This window comes from Lonchura striata, chromosome 3 (assembly GCF_050655825.1).
Source record: "Lonchura striata isolate lonStrDom1 chromosome 3, ASM5065582v1, whole genome shotgun sequence".
Classification (NCBI taxonomy): domain Eukaryota; kingdom Metazoa; phylum Chordata; class Aves; order Passeriformes; family Estrildidae; genus Lonchura; species Lonchura striata.
This window is the reverse complement of record NC_140705.1, coordinates 64343112-64369353: the sequence shown is the minus strand read 5'-3', so window position 1 is coordinate 64369353 and position 26242 is coordinate 64343112. Positions and strand designations below refer to the sequence as shown.

The 26242-nt window shown below is 41.7% G+C and overlaps 1 protein-coding gene across 3 annotated transcripts in view; it reads right to left on the bottom strand.

Annotated features, from left to right (window-relative positions):
- The window catches only part of UTRN (utrophin), a 340627-nt gene extending 315088 nt beyond the window's left edge, over nt 1-25539 (bottom strand). For 2 of the 3 annotated variants that reach the window (XM_085575352.1, XM_085575354.1), the window contains exons 1-2: nt 25029-25189; nt 23976-24133 (exon numbers count right to left, since the gene is read on the bottom strand). In XM_085575352.1, the coding sequence (XP_085431478.1) occupies nt 23976-24054 (79 nt within the window). In that variant the 5' untranslated portion in view covers nt 24055-24133; nt 25029-25189. Of the gene's footprint in view, nt 1-23975; nt 24134-25028; nt 25190-25519 lie in introns of those variants that run through there. The other variant, XM_085575353.1, reaches the window with a different exon arrangement.
- Nucleotides 25540-26242: the final 703 nt, after the last annotated feature.

Here is a 26242-nt window from a genome sequence, read left to right as displayed (position 1 = left end):
TATATATTCAACCAAACATTATAATGCCTTCATTACCAATCATTTACTATCTAACTGTAGTATTCTCACAGTTAACACTTTCACACTTTTCTATTTATGTGCAGTTCCCTTATTTTAATTGGACTGGTTTAAGACAATTGCATGAACAAAGCATTATAAAACTTCATTGCTACCTGGTTTTTGTTTATTGTTTTACTTTGTAGCATAACCACAGCATTAATACTATTTGTTTTCTTGTAGGTGACTGTTTAATTTTAAATCACAGCATTCTGACACATTCTCCTCTCTACAACGAAGTTTGGCACAAGTCTTTCAGGTCAGCCACAGAAAAAAGATAAGCCCCTATTACCTATCTTCATAAATAGCATTTGAAAGAGGGGATTCACCAAATAGAGATCTTTACAGCTTACACTGTGAGATAAGCAAGGCAGTTTAGGATATGGGTGGCAAGGTTCAGAAACAGAACTTCATACAAGTGCAACTAAAATGTTTACGAAGCTGATTAGAGACAACCTGTTACAATCTGCCTTTCTGGGAACTTGTATTACTAAGTGCATGTGAGACTCTGGGTCACTGAAAAGTAGCTCTAGTGTGAATGCAGCGATATGACCAAAAAGTGTCAAGAAGCTGCTTTACACAAGGGTTTTCAGAAATTTACCTTTACACTCAACTTCCCCAGCCCTGCAGTTTTCCACAACCTTTCTCCTCACTTGCCTCCAAATACTAATTTACCCTTCTTGTAAATGATCACAACCCCACTACTGTTAAGAAAAAAAGACTATCAGCTCTCAAAGCAAATCACAGGACAGTTCATTCAGTCTTCTCACTCCCACATGACCATCAGGTGGTGTTACAATAACAATTTTGTACCTACCATTCCACCATAATTGCCTTTATCTTCCTTCCCTTGTTCTACCCCTGATCTACACAGATGTTCAGTCTTATTACCCTCTGTCAGGAGGGCTAAAATCAATGAGGCAGGCCAGTTCATTGCATTCTATCCAGTACAATCCCAATGAAGTGAGTATAAATCCCTACCAATACTGCATAGAAAACATGTATGTCCCACTCTTTTTGTCTCTTGCATCCAAGATCAGGCAGTTGGAATGAAGAAGCAGCACAGAATAGGACATGTTCCTGGTCACAATCACATGTGACCACTGAAATTCTCCCACCAGCACACAAAAGCAGGGACAAATAGACATGAGGGGAGAGGGAAGAAATATTTTCACAAGAAATCTAACTTGCATCAGATGTCCCTATGATGGTATTTTAGCTACCAGCTGGATCATGACTCATAGATGCCCAATACCAGGTTTCTGAGTAGGCCCAGCTAAGCCAGGGAGCTTTGCTACCTCCATCTGACAAACATGACTGGAAAAGCTCCTAGGGCCTACCCGAGCCCTTGTTGCCTTGTCCAGAAATTGATCCAACACATTTCAACCTCTGTATTTCAGTAATTGGTAAAGAAGTAGGACATTACAAGGATACACAACCAACTGCAGACAGCAAGAACTTTGTGACTACCATGGAACAGCTGGAGCACCTCTCAGTTCCTATTATAACCATTCATTCAGCTCCCCACACACCATACAGCCCATCCTGGCCAAGAACACCAAGAGGACTCCTATAACATAGCTAGTTTGCCATTTATTTCACTGCCTCCAAAAACCAGTCTTACCAACAACCTATTTCCCAAATAAAATCAGGAAGTCTGCTGGGAAACCATGCCAGGGCAGCAGTGATGACAGGAGGGAATTCCCCATGCTTCATTTCTTAGCCACAACATCTGGCCACAACCAATTCTACAGTTTGCCTGATCCTCAAAACCCAGGAATGGATTACAGACACAGTGAGCAGATCAAAGAGCTCTTTTGGTAAGTTTTCCCCTCCCCTAAACCCCCATCTTCTATAACAAAACAGAAGAGCCATGAGATTTGTTATGATTTGGAAGCATACAAGGCACAAGCTCAGGTTCTGCAGCTTCTGGTGTGCAAGAAGGTTCAAACAGCAGCAACAATCCCAAAACAGTGCAGTGCTTGGGAAGTAGAAATAGAGAAGATGAATGATTTTAACCCAGCCCATAGGTTAAAGAAATTATACAGGGCTCCTGAAGACATCCGATATTTCACAGCTTCAGCCTAGCTTTTCTCTGAAGATAAAGTGGTCAAATTTTATAATAAAGTTTCATGGCTAATACCACTTTGAAATGAAAATTTCCTTCATTATCTGTGAAAAAAATTGACATAGATTACATTCCACACTAAAGAGTGCTGTATCAGCATAGAAAAAGAAAAGAAGTCACCACAACTCAGCATAATGTTAGAAAGGTTTGGTAAACATTGCAAGTACAAAACAGCATTCTCATCTACCAGAGCTTCACAGATATGCAGCAGAAGTGTTTCAGCACTGTCAACCTGAACGTAAGTTGCCAAAATTATTTTGGAATAAGCCACATGCCTTTTAACATAACCTATGTTCAAAAATAGGCATTGCCAAGATCCACTTACTCAAATAATCTTTTAGAGTCACCACTTTAGCCCTCTATAATTGGTCTCTCCTCCTTTTGTGGCACTGTAAAGTGCAAAAAGTAGCAAATGACACCTGGCGTGGCAAGGACAGATCACTACATGTAGAGAATCTGCTAAATTGGAAGGGACGCATCAGGATCACTGAGTCCAGCTCCCGGCCCTGCCCAGCACACCCCAAGAATCACACCATATGATATATGCCCCTTGTGTCTAGATACAAAATTCAATATGAAAGTGGAAGCTAGGCAGACTAGAACCATCTGTCTCATGTTCGCATTAACAAGTTATTGCCAGATCTTTGACTGTGATTTATAAACAATGCATGCAGGAAATGGAAAAAAAAAAAAAAATCCAAACTATTATCTCTAAAAGGCTAAAAAGTCTAAGAAGCTGGGCACATGGTGGTGAAATCTCAAGACAGTATAAAACCACAAGGAAACTATATACGTGACACTTAAAGGCTGAGTTAAGTTTTTGCTTCCACAAAGCCAAGGTCACAGGAACAAGCCCAGTGCAGTCACCAGCATAGAACCACAGAAGCCTCCCCAGCTGGGTGGGGACCTCTTGCTGAGAGTGAAACTAAAATTTTCCAGCAAGTTCACAAAACCACCACTATCCTTCTTCATTCAATGGAGCTATTCAAGCACAACTTTCACAGTCACATATACAAGTAAGTACACAAATAATGAGACAGAAAATATAGCTACAAGCTTCCAAATTCAGACACTGACCAGCAGAACAGCCTTAGCATATCTTGGACCAAGTGGGAAAAAAAAAAAAAAAAAACAAACCCAAAAAAAAAACCAACTAGCAGAGTTGTAAGGAAACAGTGAATCTACCTGCATTTGCAGAGTCTAAATGCCAATATCCAGACACTACATATATAGGAGAAACTGATAGATGGCAGAAAATGAAGACATCTATGAGAAACCTTGGGAGTCAACTTTACCAAATATGCAGGGTAGCTGAGCTCAACATCCATAAACAGTCATGAGAAGTGTTTGAGATTGCTTCTCATGTGAGACATCAGAGCCAACCAGGAAAGGGGGTAGGCTGGGGTGGAAGGCAAACAAAAAAGAAATGGCAATAAATTTTATCACGCATAGGTTGAATTCCCTCAGTTTGCCTGAGATGCACTTTTTGTGTATCTACTACATGAAGTCTTGGATCTCATGAAGCAGTAAGCATGTCCCTCTGTCTGCCACTTCTGTTCTGATGTCTCTGCCCCTTAAAAACCTTTTGCTGGTTGAGTCAAAAGATTTATCTTTAGCTCAGTTATGGCATATAAAAAAATTGAATATGCAAGGATACATATTGTCCACATGGCATTTGCTCATCCTAGAGAAAATTATTCCAGTCACAACCTAGAGAACTACCATTGAAAAAATACAAAGACTTTAAGACACACACATAAATTCATATACCAAATTCAGATAACTTTAAAAAAATTACAAATCACCGTGTTTCTAGTAATTGTTATCAGTCAAGGTTCTCAAGAGTTATCTTCTATATCCCCAGTGCCCAGGAGCTCCACACACAGTCTGGATGTGACAAGGAAATAAACCCCTCCCGTAAGAGTGACCCACTCATACCAGTAATCCACTCCCACATGTGCGCACACACTTGTTGCTAGCTGCTTCCAAGCCACCCTCGTTGGCTGGGGACAACTCAGGGGTGTTCAGTATGGGTTGCAAGAATTCCCACCCCAGCATGTGATGGAAGAAGTACAGATACAGACTTACATATGAACTGAAAATTTACCATATTCCCAAGCAACTAACTGGAAATACCTCATTAAAGACAGACTTTTAACAATCTTGGATCCACACATTGCTGTATAATTATTCTCAACTTGAAAGGGCTGCATAATTTCCCAGGAATATCATGATCTCTAAATGCAAATCCTAGAAGGGAAAAGTAAATAGAAGTCTATGCATATATATGTGTGCACAGGCATATACAGCTACATAGTCCTCCTTCTCTTTGAGTATACACAACAAAGATGACAAAAACCCATCCCCATCTCATCTTCTTCCATCACTTAAAAACTACTGCCTTACCTTGTGGCTGTGCTTTTGTATATCAGGAAGAAACAGCCAAGCCAGAAAGTGCATAATTACATTTCTATTTACTTTACCATTCACTTTATGAGGGGGAGTGGTAGGAACAGGAGCAGTTGAAAATATGTCCTTCCCTGAGGGCTGAAACTCATGAAACATGTTTTTTTCCGAGAGAGAATGATTTTTTTTTTTCCCTTGGAACTCTAACACTTCCATTCCCTAACCCTTACAATAACTTCAGTGGGTACACCTAATCTCCTTGCTAATCCCCAAATAACATTTAGCATTCAGTATTTTATTATAGCCATTACTGCCACTCAGGAGAAATCCTGTTGCCTTTCTCTCAACATCAGTCACAAGTGACACCTAACTAGTGACTAGTTATAACAAAAAAGCAAGGTATAAGAACATACTAATCTTTGAAAGCTCTACCTTCTTTCAATTTTGAAGGCATTACTCCACATCTGCAGTGAGAAAACAGAAAGGAAAAGGAAGTCAGGGTAAACTTTTTTGTTTGTTTTCTTTTACGATTTGTTTGTTTTCTTAAAGAAGACTAGGCTGTAGTGCTAAAGATCACGGCTGACCTTCCTGGATGTTTTTCATATTCCCCCTGAAAAAAGCACAGATCTGAGCTATGGATACCCCAAATGTTACATTCATCAGTCAAGCCCAAGACCTGTGACAATCAATAGTGCTGAAGAGTGACAAAGATGAGACAAATTTTACAGTTTTTCCTTCTGATTAAGAAGGAAAAGTGGCAAAATTAAAGGAAAATAAAAATCCCACTGTTCTGCAGTATAAACAGGTCTCATCCACAGATACCTTAATAATTGATAGCTACTATTATAACATGGTGACCCAAAACTAATAGTATTAAGTGGCCTTTACCACCTCAAATTTCATCTGGATATCCATCCTCAGGAACACCTTGCCCTAACAGGATAAAATATCTCTTTGAAAGGTGGCTCTGACTTACTTGAATACAAGTTGAAAAACAAGAAAAACGTTAAGCCCTTGAAATACACAGTCATTCACTGAACAAACCCAAGACACAGCATTCAACCTGGTAACAGCAGAGATGAACTATTACAGGCAGTTGCCACTACAGACAGATTGAGCCCAAGTGGAACAGAGATTTCTAAAGGGCTCCACCAGTCCAAGAAACACCAAGACACCACTACCTAAGTAAAAAAAAAAAACAAAAAAAAAAACCAAAAAAAACACACAACACCTAGCCGTGCTGAAATACAGTACTTAGCATGGCTAGGTGTTGTATATTCCTGTAGCTGATCTAATGATTTAGCTACAAGAGAAATCAAGGGTATTCTTAAACAGTAGAAGGGATCTAAATTCATTAGCAAGAATTTAAAAACACACTACAAGGACACAGTGTATATCAGACAGTTCCAGCAACCAATATCTACTAGACACAACTGTTTATTACATACTGTGTGTATTAAGTGTAGAAACTGCCTTTTTCTCAGCCATTCCGTTTTTTTATATTAAGCTGAAAGAGGCGTCTACAGTATTTCAGCATTTCCACCTACTCCCCATTTTTATGCATCAACACTGATTCTCTTGCTAGAAGTCATCTCTTGGGGTTAAATTTTAACAGACTGCGTTATATTTGCATAAGTCTAGTTAATGAAGAATGACTGGCAGAGTATAATATCCTGACCTTCTGTCATGAATTTTAATTGCCTGCAGATGGTTAAGTTTAGCCTTATCTTCCCACATGAATAAGATCCACATGGATAATTTCTCCCTCACCTTATATAGCACACTGGCACTTCATGGAGCCTACTGCTGTGCCCATGGGTTACCCGCAACACATCCTGTGGTGGGTGGAGCAGTGGGTCAGGTGTGACCCCTGCATGGAGGAGCTGAGATGGGTGCTAAACTGAAATTACTCTGTCCAAACCCAGTTGAAGAATTCTCCCTGGTAATGCCACCTATAAATAGAGCAATTTCTAAACCAGCCCCATTGTTCTGACTTTCATGATCTCCACTGCTCTTCCAAATTTGTCAAATTTCTTCAAAGAGAATTATTCCTCATCCCCAACACAAGATCCCCCTTCTCATTCTTCAGGTTGCAACCAAAGAACAAGGTCAAAAACCAGCTTGGAAAAATTGAGGAAAGGAAACAAGCACTCTTCCATCTCCCCATGAAATTAAGAATTTCACTTCAATTGAACAATGAGGACCTTTCCTTCTACAGCACATCAATGCCAATAACAACTAAGAATGACCAGCAGATTTATCAAACCTGAGGTCAACTTGCAATTTATGAAAAACCTTTAATAACGTCTACATAATTCAATTACACGAATTTCAGTAAAATGCAGATATCCATTAGAGGAGGTATAAAGCTTTTCCCCTGTATAAGCAATTTTTAAAATAAAGGTTTCATTGAATAAATGACAATCCAAAACAAGATGCTAAGCACCCTTACTCATCACATCTTAGATGTGCCATTTGGTTTTTTTTCAATATGTGCTTTTGGAAAGAAACCACTAACTTTGCATGAAGCAACTTGCAAGATCCTCAGAGATTTTCTGCCAAACCTCCTCTACACTACAGCGTTAATTCACCATATAAATATTCAAAGATATTCTTGAATACCTTCCAGAAGGGAACACACTTCTCTAGCTATACAGCCACATCCATGCTTACTTAGCTCACCATAGTAATGCTGTGCCCTGGGGTGGAAATACAAGGCCAGGCAATTAAGTTCTACTAAGACAGGCAAAAAAAAAAAAAAATTCCAAGAAAATGCAAGCCATCTTGGTCATGCCAGGACACTTTTATCCTTTGACATTTAGCTGCCTAGAGCAAAGCAGGAACCCCAAAAGTTCCTTCGTACATAATGCATAAAGTTTCCTTTGTCTACTGCTTCCACATTTTTTCCCCCAACAGTCCAAGACAGGCCTGAAAAATTAATGTCAGGATGAGTTTCCATATCAATAGTTGCAAAGGGACAGAGAGAAAGGTAACCACACTTTACTTCATGTATCCCTTAAATACTGGCAAAATCACTGAAAAACTATCACAAGAGCTCACCATATCACATCTCAGCTAAGAAGGGAAGTTAAACAAGCCTAAGGATATCCAACTCTATCCTCCACAGCTGATGACCAAATAAAAAGGTAAAATGAGCTTGGTAATGAACAGGCTTGTTTTGCCCTAAATAGAAATAGTCTGTGATGCAGAAGTAGGCATGAAGGGAAAAAACCCATCAGATTAGATTCTGGTTTTGTCACATTTTTCATCTGTTTCAAGAGGCTAATTTTGTCATTTAAGATATGAAAGAACTCAAGGCCAAGGTGGTATTTTGGACTCTTTTTTAACCTAGTTTTACATTGAATAACTATATTTTCCTTAAGCATGTTATCTCAAAAGTAGTCTCTTTTGCACATATATTCTCACTTGAACAAGAATTTAAAACAATCTTCAAAATATGTGGTTATTCACATTTAATTTAGTTGTTTATTGTATAGAAGGCAACTTGGAATAGGACAGGTTTAAATCATTTAAACCTGAGAGAACCTATTTCACTAGTTCTACTTATTATAAAAAGAAATTACAATTATTGAATCAGCTCTTGGTAAGGTTCTAGCAAAAATATTTTCTCACCTTGTGTTAATACGATGCCTTGCAAAAAGCTTGCAAAAAGTGCAGAGCATTATCTTTACACTTGAATATTAGAGCAACAGGTTACCTATTTATGCTACAGAGATTTAAATAAACAGCGGATTATTATTCATAACAAGCTGCATGATTCTGGAAGACATGATCTACCTGACTCACCCATTCCTCAGCTGTACTCTCACCTTTCCAAGCCCTGCAGGACTGGAGGAGGTCTAAAGACTGTTAAGGAAGGAATTCTTTATGTAGTAAAACTTGTATGTGGCTCCCCTTGATTAAGATAGTTCAAGGATACCTTAGTTAAAAAATAATAATTTAACCAGAAATTCTCTTTTGTTCCTGTTTTTTGCATTACTTCAATATTTAGGTCTAAAAATAATTGTCTGCAAAATAGGATTATAACTCTTAACTATACACACCTTACACAGAAGGTGCAAGCTCTATATTATACACCAATTTTCACTGAAATTAGATTTTACAATATGTTAGTCTTTCCAAAAAGGCTTTTGTGATACCTTGCAGATTCCAAACTGTAGCTGAGTTCAATTTATTCATCCAAAAAGGAGAGGGATAAAAAGAAAGGGAAAAAATACAGCCTCTATTAAGTACGCCACAATACTGATACAAAGCAGTTAAAAATAAAGTCTCACAGAATTGACACACATTACTTTTCCCCTACTTACACCACATTGCATCCCAGACAACAGATCCAGATCAAAATCCAACTCATAGCCACAGATTCTCACCAAGATCAAACATAACTAATTTAATTGTTCTTTAAAGACTTCCAGTAACACCAGTTATCTTAATTACCATTCATCTACTCTGTCAGATGATAACCTTTTGGCTCTGCTAAATTTGGGAGTGCCAAGAACGTACCATTTCCTTTTTTCCACTGTATTGTAGATGAGATTTGAGTCTCGTACTTCTATTTTTTTTTTTTTTTTGGCAGCACAAGAGATTTTTAATAGGATAGCAAGCTAAGGTCCTTTCTGAGTGCTAGAAGAATATGAAAGGAGCCTTATTACCAATGAGAATACCAGGCACATATAATATATCAGGAGGAACAAAACTCCTTTTTCTGCTTTCTACCCTCCGTACTAGGATAAAAACAATTTTGTGCATTTTGGTATGCAGGGAAAAAAATTGTCATATTGGAGAGCATAAAGACCGAAATCCACAAGAAAACAGACTTTCCAATTGAAGGAAACAAGTTTAAATGAATTTCAAAATTCCACTTATCCTTACCATACCCACGCAAATTATGCAGAATACTTTCATAATCAGTTGCACTTCTCTATATGACAAATTTTTGTTTCAGATGATCACTATAGTACATTACCATCTTTCAGCATTGCACTGTATCCCCAGTACTCATGTTCTTTTACCCCTGCCTTCTTTCCCCAGACAGCAAAATGTAGTTTAACTGAACATTATACTTGCAACAATTTTTACTATATGGGGACAAATATAAGTTAAAGCCAGAACATGCAGGGCCAAAATAAAAAGCTATGACAAAAGGAGGTGAGAACTAACATCTAATATAAATTAATCAGCAAAACATTTCTAAGCAGTCTTCATTTTTCTCAGCACTTTATTTGAACATTACATAGACACAGTCCATTTTCACCACCTGACTGGTGGTTTCTGCTCCATCTCAGCTTCCTCTGCCCAACAGCAGCATGGAAGCACTGTGGAAGAAAGGACATATCAGGACCTCCAGGGCAACAACCAGCAGCAAATTTAGAGATTTCATTTTCTTTCTGCCCAAATCACCCTGGAACCAAATTCTTCACTGAATACATTACACAACATGAGCTAATTCTCCCTAGACAGCTCCAAAGTTTTGTAGTGCGTCCCATTTCCTCTAAAGGCCATTCAACAGACCTGGGCAACTTCAGAGAGGACTCTACTATCAATCATAGACTTCATCCTGAAACTAAACTTAATCAAATACCCTAAAGACACTGAATCCTTTCAGGATGAATACAGCAGCTCAAGAGCTTTTCAACACTGTATTGCAAAGAGACAGAGTAAAATCAAATTTGACATGCTTACTACAGGTTTGGGCTTTTAGGACCTCTCACTGCTTTCACACTATTTTTCTCAGTTCTAAAGGCACCCTGCCCAGTTAGTAGCCATAGAAACCTCTACACCATATGTGATATTTTGCCCAGAATTAAATTATCACATTTCACACAGAAAATAAATTATAATTTATGTTCTTAATACATAAAAGCATAAGATATGGGATCCACCAGGTACTAGATACTCCTCTTCCACTTCTACCTAATTCCTACTGAAGAAAATTTGTCTGCCTCAGAAGGGGGCATTACATGCTAGAGCGATCCCTGACCTAACCTGTGGGAACTCAAAATGTCTCTCAGACATTTTTAGAGGTTCCAGGCCTTGGTCACAGAAGCATTTTAGACCCTGGCAGACAGCTGGAAACAGCTGTGATTTTGAGTTTGAGCCATGGAATGAGTTACCAACTTTGGAGGTGGAACAAGCAGTCACAAAAGGTTAGATAGTATAGTAAAAGTATTTACAAAGTAGAGGGGAATTTTTTTTAGTATTGTACAGGGGGGTTTTAACACTTGTACAGGGGATTTTTACTTTGTACATGGGGGTCAGAAGTTCTAAGATGGAGGAAAGTGGGCTGATCCTGTTCTTCCTCCTTCTTCTTCCTTACCTCCATGTTCTTGGTGATGTTGGCACTCACAGATTGGTTTAGAGTAGAAAAGCACTTGGTAATATAGGTAGTAGGTATTGGGGGAAAACTATAAACATGTAATACATAATATATCATATAAAAGCAGCAGCCCTGGGTGGGGGAGAGAAGAAGACAGCAGACAGAGAGGATGTCAGGGTGTGTGTGTGTCTCTACCCAGGCCACTGACCAAGCAGCCGCAGCCCGAGAAGACAATCTTTTAGATAACTAACAATAAACTGCCTTAAGACTAAATTGCAAAAGCCTGCACAGTTTTTCTTTGGAAGCACAGGTTGGAGGAGAAATTTCACCACCACATGGGAACCCAGAATAAGGCCGGGGTTCCCACACTAACCCAGTAACCTCTAATTTAGGTGTAGCATCAAGTGAAACAGTAAGAGCAACATTAAAGTACCTGCAAAATGCAAGAATTCCTGCAATGTGCAAGTGCCCTGGAGCAGAAGCACCACACTTGAATTCGTCGAGGGCAACCTGCACTTACTGACACAATGCACATAGCATGAGATTCCTGTGGGAATTCAGGAACACCAAGGATAGCAACCTCACCCAGGAAGTAATCAAGAACCAGACCTCAAATGGGCCAACCACAGCGTGCCACATTGTTCACTTCAGAACATGAGCGAATCCAACACAGAGTTCATAAAGCTAGAAGACATTTAACCAGGATAACCCTACATAATGCCCCTCTAAGCACAGTTGTTACCTCAATGCCAGACACCAGAGCACCACCATGCCTGAGCCAGCACACTGATACTGTGCATACCCTGAATCACAGCTCCGCATCCACTTCCACACCAGGCAAACCAAGGAAATAGCTCCCATACATATCCCCCACATTTCCTCCAGGCAAACATGGACTCCATCTCTTGTCAAAGGGTCTATCATTATCTATGTGGTGACATATTTCCCTTCCATATACAGCCCCAAGCTTTCCTCCTTTTTAAGCATCTCATCTATTTGGACTCTGACACAAAAGCAAGTATTGTGACCATTATCTCATCTCAGGTAAATAACTACAGCAATGACATCCCTCTTTTTCCTGCAATGGGTTTGTGTTATAAGGAATGGATCAGAACTGTCCCTGTGTGCTGGCCAGTCCCCCTTGTAACACACTGGCTGTTTATCATCCTAAAACTACATTCCTTGCAACCATCACCAGGGTAGGAACTGGATGGTTGTGAATACGGGCAATGGAGGGGTTTGTTGTGGCTGTCTATTCTGGAGAAGAAAATGGAGAGCAACACTCCCTTTCTCTAGTTCTTAATGTCCTTCCAATATTTTTCTCCTGCAGGAGGGGTGGGAATCAAGACTTACTGCAAGCCTGCTCTTCCACTTACACCAGCATCTTTTCACAGCAAGTTTTCCAGAATAATAGAATCATTTATGTTGGAAGAGACCTCTAAGATCAGAGTGTCCAAGCATTAAACTAGCACTGCCAAGTCCACCACTAAATTCCTCTTTTTGGCCTACAGCTTTGGACATTATCATTGAGCAGTACCTATCCAGGGCAGAAACATACAAACACAAACAACCTAGCCCAGAAAGTTTTGGAATTTTCCTAATTTATTACAAAATACCCTCAATGCTCTCTGGCCCCTCACTCACTTCCTGGTACACCTTCTCTCTGTGCAATACATCAGGAATGAGCCCAGTCTCATCCTACACTGCAATCAGGTGCTCAGTGGAAAGGCCAGCAGTTTGAACCCTTTGAAAATTTGAACAGTGACAGAGACTTGTCAACAGTGACAAGCTGGCACAAGGGCTCTAACTACCAGACAGTGGCAGGAAAGACAGGTACAATTCCAAATGTGCCCCCAGCCAGTTTTTGGAAAAGGTGACCCCTTTTGATACGTATTTTTCACAGTGCTCAGTGGCCAGGGATCAGGCCAGGAACCAGGTGCTTGCACAGCAGGCAGATGCTGACAGCCATGCAGTCAGTCTGTGCCAGCACCCCAGCATACAGCTCCACCATAGATATACCTCTGCAAACAATCCTGACTTCAGTGCAGTTATCTTCTGTGAAGATGATCTAAAACAGCAGCTAAATCCTTGAGGATTCCTTTTTTCCCTGCAAATACCTGCCAGGACAGGAAGGTGAAGCCAAAGAGGCAACAAAGTCCAGAAAAAAAAAAAAAAAAAAAAAAAAAAAAAAACCACACATGACATTTTCCACCTGTTTCACTAGATTTTCAGATTGTCTCTAATTGCCTTCTGTTCACAGCACAGAGGAGATGCTGCCTGAAAAACAGAAGCACAGGGGGCCTCAGGTGTCAACACACAGCCCTGCCACACATCAGGACATGTCCCAGGGCAGTGGGAACCAGCATTGCCACATTCATCCCTTCACCCTTCCCTCATACCAGGATGACAGCAAGGGGTGGGGGGGAAGGTATCTCCAACTCTTTTGCTCTTTCCCCATACATGCAGCAACACACAAAACCAATCACTGCAGTGATCCTTCAAGTGGAAGAAAAACCATGAAGTTGGACAAGGTAAAGGAAGTAACAAAACGTGCACAAAAAAAAGAACAACTTCTGGAAAGAACACAAATACGTTTTTCAGAAAGAATGACTTGGGGCTTTTTTTAGTTTATTTTGGATAATTATTTTTAACTGCATAACATGTTCAAAAAGTATTATCTTTATACTTGGAATTGAACAGGACATCTATTTTTAAATATTATTAATTCAGTCATAAGTCATCCCCAGAGACAAGACAATAATAAATCAATGTCTCCAGCAAGCACAGCGTCACCCTGGCTGTAAATTAGCCTAACTGACCATTCTATGTTGCATTTTATGTTCATATTTTACACGCATCCTTGGATTGTATGTGCCACAAAATCTTTCTAATACAGGCATCTCTTCAAACTCAAGATCCCACATTTTAAATCCAGTTAAATGCTCCAAAGCATCTTCTTTCAACCCCAGATTCTGCTAGCCAAACCAGCTATATACTTTGAGGCAAGTTTATACACTCAGATAGACAGCAGGCAAATATATTTTATATTTATAAAATGGAGCCTCAATTTGAGAAGTAAAACATCCCAGTCTCACAAGTGATAGTAGACCACCACTAGTACTAACAGGAGACAGATGATCACAGAATTTGCTTCAGTCCAGTACACACTTTTCCAGTTTGTTCCATCTATTTTCAGGACTGTAATTTACACAGTGTGACACAAGAAAAAGGCATGTTACCACCAAAACACTGTCCCACTTGATGCCTCAGACATGTCTGACCATGGGATTTCACCTTTACCACTGCACTCCTAGCATTAATTTCACTCTTTCTGAAAGAGGGAAAATGAATCTCAAACTTGCAAGGGTTAATCACCCTCCAAAAGCAACCCATTTTGCAAGGCCAGGTATTGTTCTTTCATCCTATTGCACGCACCTTTACCTAAGGGAAGGAAAAATGCTTGAATGAACACACTTCCTTTTCCTTAGATATGGTACCCTGCAACACACAAATCTGTCACACCATAACCCTGTTGTGCACCTTGCTCAAAAACAACTGATCTTGTAAACCAGAGAGTTTAGGGATTTTTGCTTAGACTTAGGCTGTTTGTTTTTCAAAGTCAGAAAAGGTACAGTCTGTCTATGTTTTCTTCAAGAAGATGAACACACCCAATACTGTTAGTCACTATGTAAGCAAAGTAACTACTATCTTTTACCAATGATGAAATATTTAACACTGTCTGCTGAGAAGGGGGAATTACTCACCATGTAGTGACAGAAAACCTACTCCAGCAGATTACAGGTAGAGAAGGTCTCAGTCAGGAAATTCTTAGCTCAAAGATATGGAAGACAACCTTAACAATCTAGTATTGAAATTATTTCTCCTCTTAAAACAAGTATGAACAACAAAAACCAGTTTACATGGAATTAATCAACTTCAAGTTTGCCAAGTTTTAGCAACCACTTACTTCATTACAGCCTAAATGAAAACCTTTCTAAAGAGCTACTTTAGATTTAAAACAAAAATTTAAATTTGGGTCCTCAGGTTCATGCTTCACTTATCTCCAGAGAAGGATCTACATAAAGACCCCAAGAATTCCATCCTGAGACTTCATAGCAGGTTCTTGTGCTCCCTCCTGCTATGATGTGTAAGGAAGATGAAGACAGTGCATTAATCCTTTAGGCATAGAAGGGCCTTTGTCCAAACTCTGCAGAGGTGTCATTCAAGGAGAGGCCCTGCAGGAGGACTGAAGTAACAGACACGACTGTGGCTGATGCAGGAGTCACTCTATCCCTGCATCTCAACAGCTCTCTAAGCCTTGGCTTATCTAGGTTGGGGTTTTTTTGAATAAGTACAAGAAAAGCCTATACATGGAAACAAGTTTTCCAGGTAGTTGTGTAATACACCTGGGCATTGGAAGCTTCTTGCAAACACTGGAGTACACTTGCAAAACCTTGACCTCTATGTTTCACATGCTGCTCTTCACCAGGAAGGGGAGAGAAGAGAGCAACAGGGTTTTGGAGAGCAGCAGCGCAGAACATCAGGTTAGAAGCCTGACATCTATGGTCACTGTAAAACACTTCAGAAAAATTATGAATAGCAGAGTTCTTGCAATCTCCTTTCTTTCACCTGTAACCAAGGAACTTCAGTTAACATTCAGATGGCAAATAATGAACTGGGTTTCAAGAGCCTTGAAAACAGAAATAATTCCAACACAAAATGGTATGATTTCTGACAATGAACAAAACTCCATTTGAACTCTTCCCTTTCTCCTTTTCCATTTTGAACATAATAATTGTGCACTTAAGTATAAAACCACTTCCATATATTAATACAATTGTCAACATTTAACTTGCCCTGTCAAGATAACAATGTAATCTTCCAAAAGCACGTTTCACAATTTTAATAAATCTTCAAATGTCTGGTGAAACCAGAATAGTGGTTGGCAGGGGTGGGGGTTGATGTTTCTTTAAAAATGTCCTTTTGTTCTGAATTGGCTCAATGCTCCCAATCTCAGTGTGCCAGTGAAACACAGCATCCTCACCAGCAAATACCTGGGCACTGTGCAAGTGACAGTGTCAAACAGAGTACTCATCTGTACAGATTATACAGTGTGTACATGTATTTTTTGAGTACAAAGACAAGAATGAATACTTCAATAATTCTGATTAAACTTAATAATCTCTAGTCTAAATTAGAAGTGTATTAACTTAGTTAAGAAAAAAAAATTTAAAGTTCAATAAATCAAACCAACAAGTTCTAAATTGGGCACAACAGCCCAATCTTTTAGCAGCAAGAGAAAAATTCCCAAGAATAGAGAAAAATTCCCAAGCATAGAGGAAAAGCACTCATAGCAAAGCAATTACACATCACTGTTCCAGAGAAAACAAAACTATATTCAGAAGGACACCACCAGATTTTCTTGACAAAAGACTGTAGAAGCTGAAAGATGTATGGTGTTAACACAACATGTTCCTGTGAATTTCCACAAGAAGCCTTATCCAAGAACAAGATGTACATGTAGAAGAAACCAGGAAAATAAGGGTGATGAACTCTCTCTGGAAACATTTTATGCTGACCATAGCTGATGTTCATTATAAAGCCATAATAGAAGTAAAAGCCTGGAAAGAAGCAATAGAAAGGCTTTGGTCTGTTGGCATTTAACTACTACTTTATTTATTCTCTTCTGTTAATAAATCATATTTTGTAATATAACTATTAAAACAACAGAAACCAAAAGGCTTTGCTCTATTCCCAGTGTCCTCCCATAAAATGTTTAAATAAATCTCCATTTGTTATTCATACACAGACTTTGCTCTTTGCTCATCCAGGATAATGTGGTAAATTAAGAACAAAAATAGCTAGCAAAACATTTCAGAATTTACCCATCATACCACTTTTCTCTCATCAATAATTTGTAACAACATTTTAGGAGCAAATTCCATCTTTGGTCCTCTGCCACAATCTAAATTGGGGGGTTGCCGGGGGCAAAAAACCACATTTCAATGCTAGGAAATAAAAGCAGAGTACATGGGAACTAACTAAAGTTATTTGTGGAATGAATTACATAGACCCATCAAAGCATGTTCTTTCATGGCTTAATTGCATGTTTCTCCACAGCTAAATGCAGAAGCTGTTGACTGTCCTCATATGTTTATCTAATTCTACTACAAGATCTTTCCAGTTTTGGATGGTAAGTCCTCTTCGTTTATAACAAGGTGATGTTGAAATCCAGAAAATAACTTCATGATCAATTTATGGCTCAAAAGTACTGCTGTACATTCCCTATACTGATCATCAAAATAACCTTAAGACTATGCATCATATCTAATCTCTGTCACATAGCCAGACACTTTCCTCCCATCATGTGTCCTGTGTTTTTGAGATGGAAGTTGGTCGTTTACTGAAACACAGTCACCATCTCCCACCAGATAGAGATTCAACAGCTTTTCACCACTTCTCCCATACCCAGCAGAAGACCCACACACCTGAAAAGATGCCAGGCTGCTAGGGAATGCTTCCCCAGCACAGGAGCTGCCTCCTTACAGGAGGATTTATGACTAAGCTACGTAACTCTCACATTATTCCTCTCTGCTATCTCAACACGTTTGATAGTACATCTTTCCCATGCACCCAACAGATGAATGAATACCTAAAAATGCAGTTTATTAAAGAGTGCACATATTTCCAGAAGAAACCTTCACAAAGTCACTGACACAGCTGTAGATGTGTAGACGTATCCACTGATAACCAGCCTGTTCTGCATCCAGAGCTGGTCAGGCTGCCAGAGGGAAGATACAGCCCAAAACACACCCAAACTCAACCCTGCCCTTGGCTGAAGGAACTGGAACTGCCCACACCCTCTGATAGAGCTGACCATCTTCCAACAGCCTCCTCACTGACAACCAGCTCCCAGCTGTGGCCCAGCCTCTGCAACTACCATCTACAGCCATGTCAGTGTCCCTCATGCATCTGGAGTCAGGGGCAGTGATTCTGTGTACCAGCCCCTACCTGCTGGTCCCACAGATAAGTGACAACAAAATATAACTGCAAGCGTTTGGATTTTAGATTTCTTTTTTCTTTCACTCAGGGCTGAGTCCAACTCAGGCCCAAGAATCAAACTTTCTCTTTTTATTCTTTCCAAGGCAGTATCAGGTGGATATCTTTTCAAAGAAAAGGCTCAGAAACATCATAACTTAATAAATAAATAAATGGCAATTTGACTCCTCCTTCTCAAGGGCCCATGTTTCACTGACTTTGCAGCTGGGTATATTTACAAATCAGTAGTTCCTTGCCTCACTCCCAAAACTAATGCTTACAACAAAGTCCTACCATTGCTTCTGTTAAACCCACAGATTAACAGACTGTTCTATTTCCATCTCCTTAGGCTGTCTTTTTTGCTGTTATCTTTAAAACTCCCAGCTTTCTTCTGAGAATATACTGTCACTTTCTGAAATTACAGCTCAGCTGCATCCCCAGAACCTACTGGGGGAGGGGAAAAAGACATAAAACGGACTTCTGACAAGGTACAGGGCACTATTACTCATTCTTTCATCAACACAATAAGGAGTCAGACAACGAAACTCCTCCCTCCCACCTCACAATGTTTAAAACCCTGTTATTCATTCTTCAGACTGTTATTAAGGCATCCAAATGCATTTCTCCACAACTTTCTGCTAGGAACGCCTCAGTTTGCAAGGTAAGTGGAATTAGCTGTGTTTTTCTCACTGTGCCTTTTCCTTTGAAAGAGGGATACCATGCAACACTTGAAAAGCAGATCATGCAGGCTCTGAGAACACCAATCCATGCTGCTACCTGGCAGCAGGGCAGCTACACTGTCCTGAAACATCAGTTCAGCTCAAGCCCACGTGTTCCTTCCCTTCCATGCCTACACTGATGAACCTGTTCCTTACTTGCATTCAAAAGACTTTAATAACAATACTTCCCTACTCTTCCCTGCTCACAAGAGTCAACCCCAAAACACACCATGGACAAGTGATTCTTTTATGAGAAACAGTCTAGATGAAAATCAAAATTAGGAGCAGCTACTGAGAGATGTAAACAAAGCTCAGGTAATTCTCTGCTAAGGTGCCCAATGCTGTGAAATTTAAGAATCTCTTCGCACATGATAGTGTTTTCATGCTATTGTATGAGTCTTCCTTCTTTCCCCAGACCTGAGGAGAGAAGGGAGCTCCAAAGAGTGCTGGGGAAGGTGTAGAAAGAAACCCCACACTGACCCTAGTTTGCCTCTCATCTAGGCACCCCTTCTCCACAGGTTCCTCATCAGCGAGGGGTTCCACAGCAGCAGCCCCTCCCCACACCAGCTTTTAGACCTCTTTAGAAACACTTAACACACTACACACAGTGCCTCACTTAGCAGCTCCCGCTCAGGGTTACATCCTCCTTTCCTGGCAGAGCACATGCAAATCAATGGGCTGCTTTTATGGTTTGGATTTTGGGTTGGTTTTTTCCCCCCTCACTGAGAAGCCTCAATTTCTATTCCAAGGCAGAGTCGTGCTTCAAACACACAGCGTAGCATATGTTATTTTTTCACCTACCAATCAAGATGCTAGAAGAAACCAGCCTGGTACTTCTATATCTGTCATTTCATAAATGCTAGGCAATACCCTAGAACTGTCTTCATTGCAGTATCCAATCTGTCCCCAGCAGACAGCCCAAGAAAAGGAAGCTATACTGTTGACAGAAAGGAGCCAGGCTACAGCAACACAAAGGCTTAGTCTTAAACTCATTTCAGTGGCTAGAAACAAGGAGAGCAAGTTTGTCATTCGTCTTTAACACTATCTGCACAAATGTCCCTGAAGAGTTCACACAATGTAAATCTGGCTACACCAACTCTGCACCCACTTGACAGAATCCTAAGGGTCCACATGCAACTATGACAACTCCTGACAGTTTCACACCAATAGGGCCAAAATGGAAAAGGAGAAGCAGCACATTTAGCCTGTAGTTATCTGACAGCGAGAGACACAACTAAAGGAACTGGTTCCAAAGGCAACCTGTGGCATCATGGGGCAGCGAGAGCCCAGGAGCTCCCCAGGAACAAAGGGTTTGCCAGCCAAGTAAGTCTTGCTTCAGAGGACAAGGGGCCAGACAGACAACAGCAGCAGTTCTCAGAATAAGCCTTGCCCCAGAAGTCCAAAACTAAGTTACGAATTCTCAAAGCAGTCTTTCAGTCAAATATATTTGAGGAGAATTAAGTTCCCTTCAATTTAGAGAGAGCTCATATCTTAAAATGCACCAGAGGCGCAATCTTCTAAAAATGTTTTTCCTGCTATGTCTTACTGTTTAATTATATATTACCATTCCAAGCTACCATGACAGATTTTAAGTGAGTTTGTCTTTTTTCCATAATTAATCATAGCAAAGACTCATCTGTTTTTCAAGCCCATGATGACAGCACTGTTTTCACCACTGTAAGGCAATCATCCCACAGCATTCCTTCCCGAAAGTTATTGCAATGAGGAAAGCTCTCCTATCTGCACAAGATGCCTTTCAAAGATATAAATCAGCTCCACATATATTACTTCATACTACAGGTAAGTTAATAAAAAGAAAAACTGCTTTTCCATAGCAAACCATTATACAGACACATAGGCATAGCACAGGATAATAATGCTAAATACCAATTATAAATACATAAACCTAGCATAACCATCAAGAACAATTATCCTACCCACTAAACACCACTCAGCCATCAGCATCCACCACTGGTGCAGAAAGAAGGGAGGCAAATAGATCATTCATCGTTCTGAGAACAAGAAGCAGCTTCCTTTATAAACACAATAACCAGAAGTTATTTTATAAGCAGCTTTGGTCACCATCAAATACTATTCTAAGTACAGAAGAGGTCTCTTCAAAGACACCTTAAGCTACATATTGACCAGTATTAACAGGCTACTAAATCAAAGATGAGCCATATCCAAAGCAGAAAATAAAAAATAATAAGTGGACAACAGGAAAGTCTTTTTTTTTTCATCACAAGTCACAGAAGTGATATTAAGAGCATATAAAATCTCTGCTCTGGAAAAAATCAAGTACTTATCACTTGTAACAGATTATAGCACATTCATTTAAAGTTTCTTTGCAGACCACTGAAGGAAAAAGTGTTTCCAATATAATCAATAATTGATGCCCATTCAAAGTGTTTTATCCTTCATCCTCTTAGTTTGAGAGGAAAGAACAAATGAGATACTTGCAAAATTACTTTTTCCCATCTGTGAAATCCCATGGCAAACACCCTCTTTTTTTTTTTTTTTGTAAAAGTGACAAATGGAAATCCTGTTAACTTATTTTGATCAGTCTATAGAGAAATCATGACTTTCTGTAGTTTTCCTAAATTCATGTGGCACACTGGCAGCTTCCCAATTACAAGTCTAAGAAGAAACTGCATAGCTTTTTCTGCTAATAAAAGCAGGCATAGATGGGCCTCACACAGCCCTGAGCAGGTGTAAAACTTTATGTATCTTAATACATAAGAGTGACTTTAGATCAAAGCTCAATAACCAACACACTGCCTGTATTGACAGTGCCATCTTTATAGCTTTCTAGCTGCTTCACAGTTTTACAAAACAAGATAACTTAAGCAGCAATGACTAGAAAAAAAGGACAATATATTCAGTTGACAGGCTGCTAAAGAGTAAAGTTTACACTTGTATCCAAATATTTAGAAACATTTTTACTAGTACCACTCTCTGACCCAGAAAGATTCTGGCATTTCGAATTACAATTTCCTTCCAAGTTGTTACAAAAAAAACAACAAAAAAGACTTAGCCGTAGATCTTAAACATCACTTCTAGAACATGAATGGTTTTAAATAACCACAATATCCTGACAGCTTGGTGATCTGTTCAGAAGAGATTAAGACAAACATTGAAATAGACAAACAGAGGATTGCCCAGGAGAGCACAGAGAAAGTGATCTTTACACAGGACATTATACATCTATCTTCTTTTATTTACAAGAATAGAATAAACATTTTCAGCATGCTTATTTAAAAATGCATAGGAATAATACATGCTAAAAAAATATTATGACATATTAAATCACTTGATCACATATGAAATCATTTAGAGCGTTTTCACCCACTGTGTTTTCTGTATTTTATTTATTCAGTGAAAATATTCAGTGCACATTTGCATGTGCTCCCTAACCAAAGTGTTAAGAGACTTCCCACATCACTGGTGCTAAGAACTTACAGAGCAGCAACAAACAGAGCAGCCTATTTTCTGTGACAGCAAAGGACTGTCTTTTTCAGATCTCTTGAGTCTCAAAAGCCATACAGATACCTTAGCTCCCCCAAATATTAGTAAGTTATGACACTTCTGTATTTCAAATCATTTAGGCTGAAGAGCATTTCATGCTGGAGAAATCTTCTAACTAAAAAAAAAAAACCAACACACCTTAATTTTCCTTTCTACGCATCAAAATTAGCATTCTCTATCCATAATATCTAGGAAAATTAAAATATCTTCTCAGTCCTGACAACTAGCCTTTAATTTGCCGTCACCTGTGCTTCGGAAACTTCAGTTCTTTCATATGGAAAACCCTCCCACAGATTTACTTGTGAATGGTTCAGATCTGAGCTACAGTAGTACAGTAATTTATTTGAAGAAATCACACATCCACATCTAAGCAAGCATCGTAATTAGAAAAAAATATTTAAGATCAGTCATCACATTATTTTTAAATTAATGTGCATGCCTTTTAGCCTTATATTCAAATTTAAAGCATTTTCTCATTCCACTGAGAAATTTAAAGTGGTTGTAACAGGAAATTTACAATCATCTGCCCAACCAAAACAACAGAAGTTACTGTACAATTTGTTCATTCATGAAAAACCTCCAATACATCCATGTTTACTCACACACTTTATAAAACTGTAGTACTTGCATACATAGACACATACAAACGGTCTGCAAGCTAGCCCATGAAGATACTGACTACACACTTACAATCAAATGAAGTTATGTCTAAGAGCAGAAAAAAAGAAAACACAACAGAGTTCAAAATTTAAAACCCACAAGCATCTGTTTGATAAACTGCTCTTCCAGAATAGGAAGACTCAGAAAGCAAAGGTCTAAGAAACAAACTATTCAAACACCAGTGGGATCCAGATCAAACCCACATCCTATGCAATCTGACATATCAAATCACAACCAAATGAAGACCTACAGTTTTTAGTATGTGGAAAACTTAAAAAAAAAAAAAAACCAAACCACTGCTAGGTTTGCTAGATATCACAGGAAAATCTTTTGATAACAGGAGCATTTTGCATGTAAGAAATTCATAGCCTCAGACTGTGAGGCTGAGAATCCGGCATTCAAGTCTATGAATGATGCACAAATTTCTACAAAGGTTTAAACAACTCTCAGTTGTCCCTCCAAAGCCTCAGTTCTCTCCCTGCTAAAGTGACAGTACTTCACTACCCACCCCAATATGCATCAGAGCCTCAGGAGACTCCAACACACTACAACCAAACAAAATCCATGTCTTCTTAATAACCTTCAGATCTGTTGCAGGAATGTTTTGCTGGAGGAAATGCCTGAGTGAGTAGCCTTAGACAACTGTTTTACATTAAGGAGGAAGCACATCAATTTACTGCATGAGTACTACCGCGATGCACTTCCAGGAGGTGCAATGTTGCAGCCACAGTTGCCATTTCAGTGCCAGAGAATAAACATGAAAGCTACCAAAACTAGGTTGCAAAAGAGCACTTTAAGCACATTGCTATTTACAAAAGTAGAGGTAATTATGATGCCAGAGGTGGATCCCAAATAAACAGACTTGACTAATACTGACAAAAAAAAAAAAAAAAGAAAATCCAAAACAAAACAAACCCTGAAATGTGCAATTATTATTACTTAGTAACAGTAGGGAAGCTGCTTGAACAGCCTCAGTCACTCACGGTACTACCAACATATAACCAAAAAACCGCTGGAAAATGATGCTGTTTAAAAATGTGAGCTTATGCCAGAAGCTATGGGTAGAGGAGAAACGAGGAAAACACCGTTCCCCCCGACAGCTTACCTGATCTGGACTTGATGATGTCGCTGAACTCGCTGTGTCCCCCACCAGGTCCTTCCTCCTGCTCGGAGACACGGGCCATGCTCGAGGGCTGCGGTGTGCCACGGGCGGAGCCTAGATCGGCTGGCAGGAGGCTCCCATGGAGGGCCACGGCTCAGCACCTACAGCACAGGAGCAGGAGCAGAAAGGCACGGTAACTCCACGGGCCGTGCCAGGTGGGACTCCGCGTGCGAACGGAGGGATCGGGGCTCGCTGGCCATGCCCACGAGAGTCGAGAGGCAGCCGACCCGCCACTCGCTGTGCCCCTGCAGCGGGACACCTTACGGTGGCATTTAAAAAGTGGGATGGCCCGGAAGGTGCAGCAGCAAGCTGAATCCTCAGCCGCGAAAGCCAAGCTTCGCTCAGCCTTGGGCGACAGGGAGCCCTGTGCCCAGCCGTGCCCCCCAGAGGGGCAGGACACGGCCCTCGCCGGACAGCACCGGCACCGCGGTCACCCGGCTGGCACCGAGGGGCCGGCCCCGCTGGAGGGGCGGCACAGCGAGGGAGCTCCGCTCCCGCCGGGCTGGGGCGTGTGCCAGCGGCAAAGGGGTACGGGCAGGCGCTGCCCCGGCCGGCGCAGGGCGCCACAGCCACGTGTGGGAGAAGCCGCGCAGCCCCTCTCCCGGGCGGGGCGAGCGGAGCTCGGCGGGGCAGGCCCCGGGCACGGCCGCCCCGGCAGAGCGGCCGCCGCCCCCGCTCCCCCGGCGGGGATTTTGACCCGGCAGCCGGCCGGGCGTGCCGGCACCTCCTCCCCGCGGGGTGCGCGGCCGCAGCGGCGGCGCCGCCGCCCTCGGGCACCCCTACGGCGGAGCCGCCGCTCGCCCCGGCTGCCCGCGGCCGCTCCGTCCCGCCCGCAGGTGCGCCCGCCGCGGGCACTGCCCCGCGCAGCGATGTGACCGGGGCTGGCAAACAAACTTTCCCCGCCGAGCCCCTCCCGGCGCGGCGGTGCCGCCGCCCCTCGCAGAGCCGCCCCGCTCCCGGAGCTGCCGACACCAACTCTCCGCGGCCGCCACTCACCCCTCGGGCACGGCGGCGGGAGGGAGGGGCCGCGCTGCCCCACGGCGCAGCCCAGCTCCTCGGCGCAGCCCAGCTCCTGCTCGCACTCCGTCCCGCGGCGCTGCGCTGGCGGACCCACAACTTTCCGTGCGAGCCACCGCCGTCCGTCCTCCCCCTTCTCCTCCTCCTCCTCCTTCCCCGCCCCTCGCGGCCCGGCCCTGCGGCGGCCCCTCCCTCGGCCCGGCGCCCCCTTTGTTGGCCGGGCCAGCGCCGCGGGTGCGGGAGGGCGGCCCCGGCCGCGGCCCCTTCTCGGAGCGAGGGGCGGGGAGGGGCCGGGCCGGGGCGGCGCGGAGCGGAGGGGAAGGGAAGGGTAGAGAGAGGCGGGTCGGGTCCCGGCCGCGCCCCCGCGGGCGGCTGCTGGCACGGCCCCGCTCCACCCAGGACCTCGCCCGAGGTGGTGGCGAAGTGCTGTCCCGCTCCCCTCCTCCCCTCCCGGGCCTTCCCGTCCGCACCTGTGCGCTCCCGCCGCTCCTTCTGCTCCTTCCCCTCCCCAAACAAGCGCAGTCACTTCGGAGGTGAAGCGCCCCGCGGCGTCCCGTGAACACCGAAGTCAGGAAGTGTGACAAAATTTGAGAAGCACTTAGGAAATTTACAAACAGCCGGAAACAACTATCCCGAAATCCGCCTGCTTTGGCCAGGCGTCTCTGCCTCATCTCACGGGGTCACTTGGCAGTTGTCACTTGGCAGGGACAACTCCTGTGTGTTTTTCGGCTGGGCAAGAAAGGAACGGTTACAGATCAATAAAAATGTGCTGATGCTGGGTGTCTGCAATCATTTTTGATGTATGAACATAATGTATGAACATAAATGCTAGTAAAATATTTAGCTGATACTAATTAATTTATTGCCGCATTTGCAAACTGGGAATTAACTTACTGATGTTTGCACAGGCAAGTAATCCGTGCTCACCTGTACTGTGAGGCTACAGAACACGTGGCTGTATTTATCTCGATAAGCATTAGTCTGAAGTTTCAGCAGTATCAGAGAGAAACTGTAGCTGAGTAATTCCTCGGTGTTACCTATCAGGCGTCAGGCCATGCAGCCCAAAATAGTTTCAAGGTTAGATGCATTCCCAACACCAAGTACTTCACCACCTAAATAAGAAAGGCCGGCAGGAAATGAGGTGCAGAATTTATTAGGTAGCAGAAAGGAGGAAGCCCAGGCTTGGCAACATA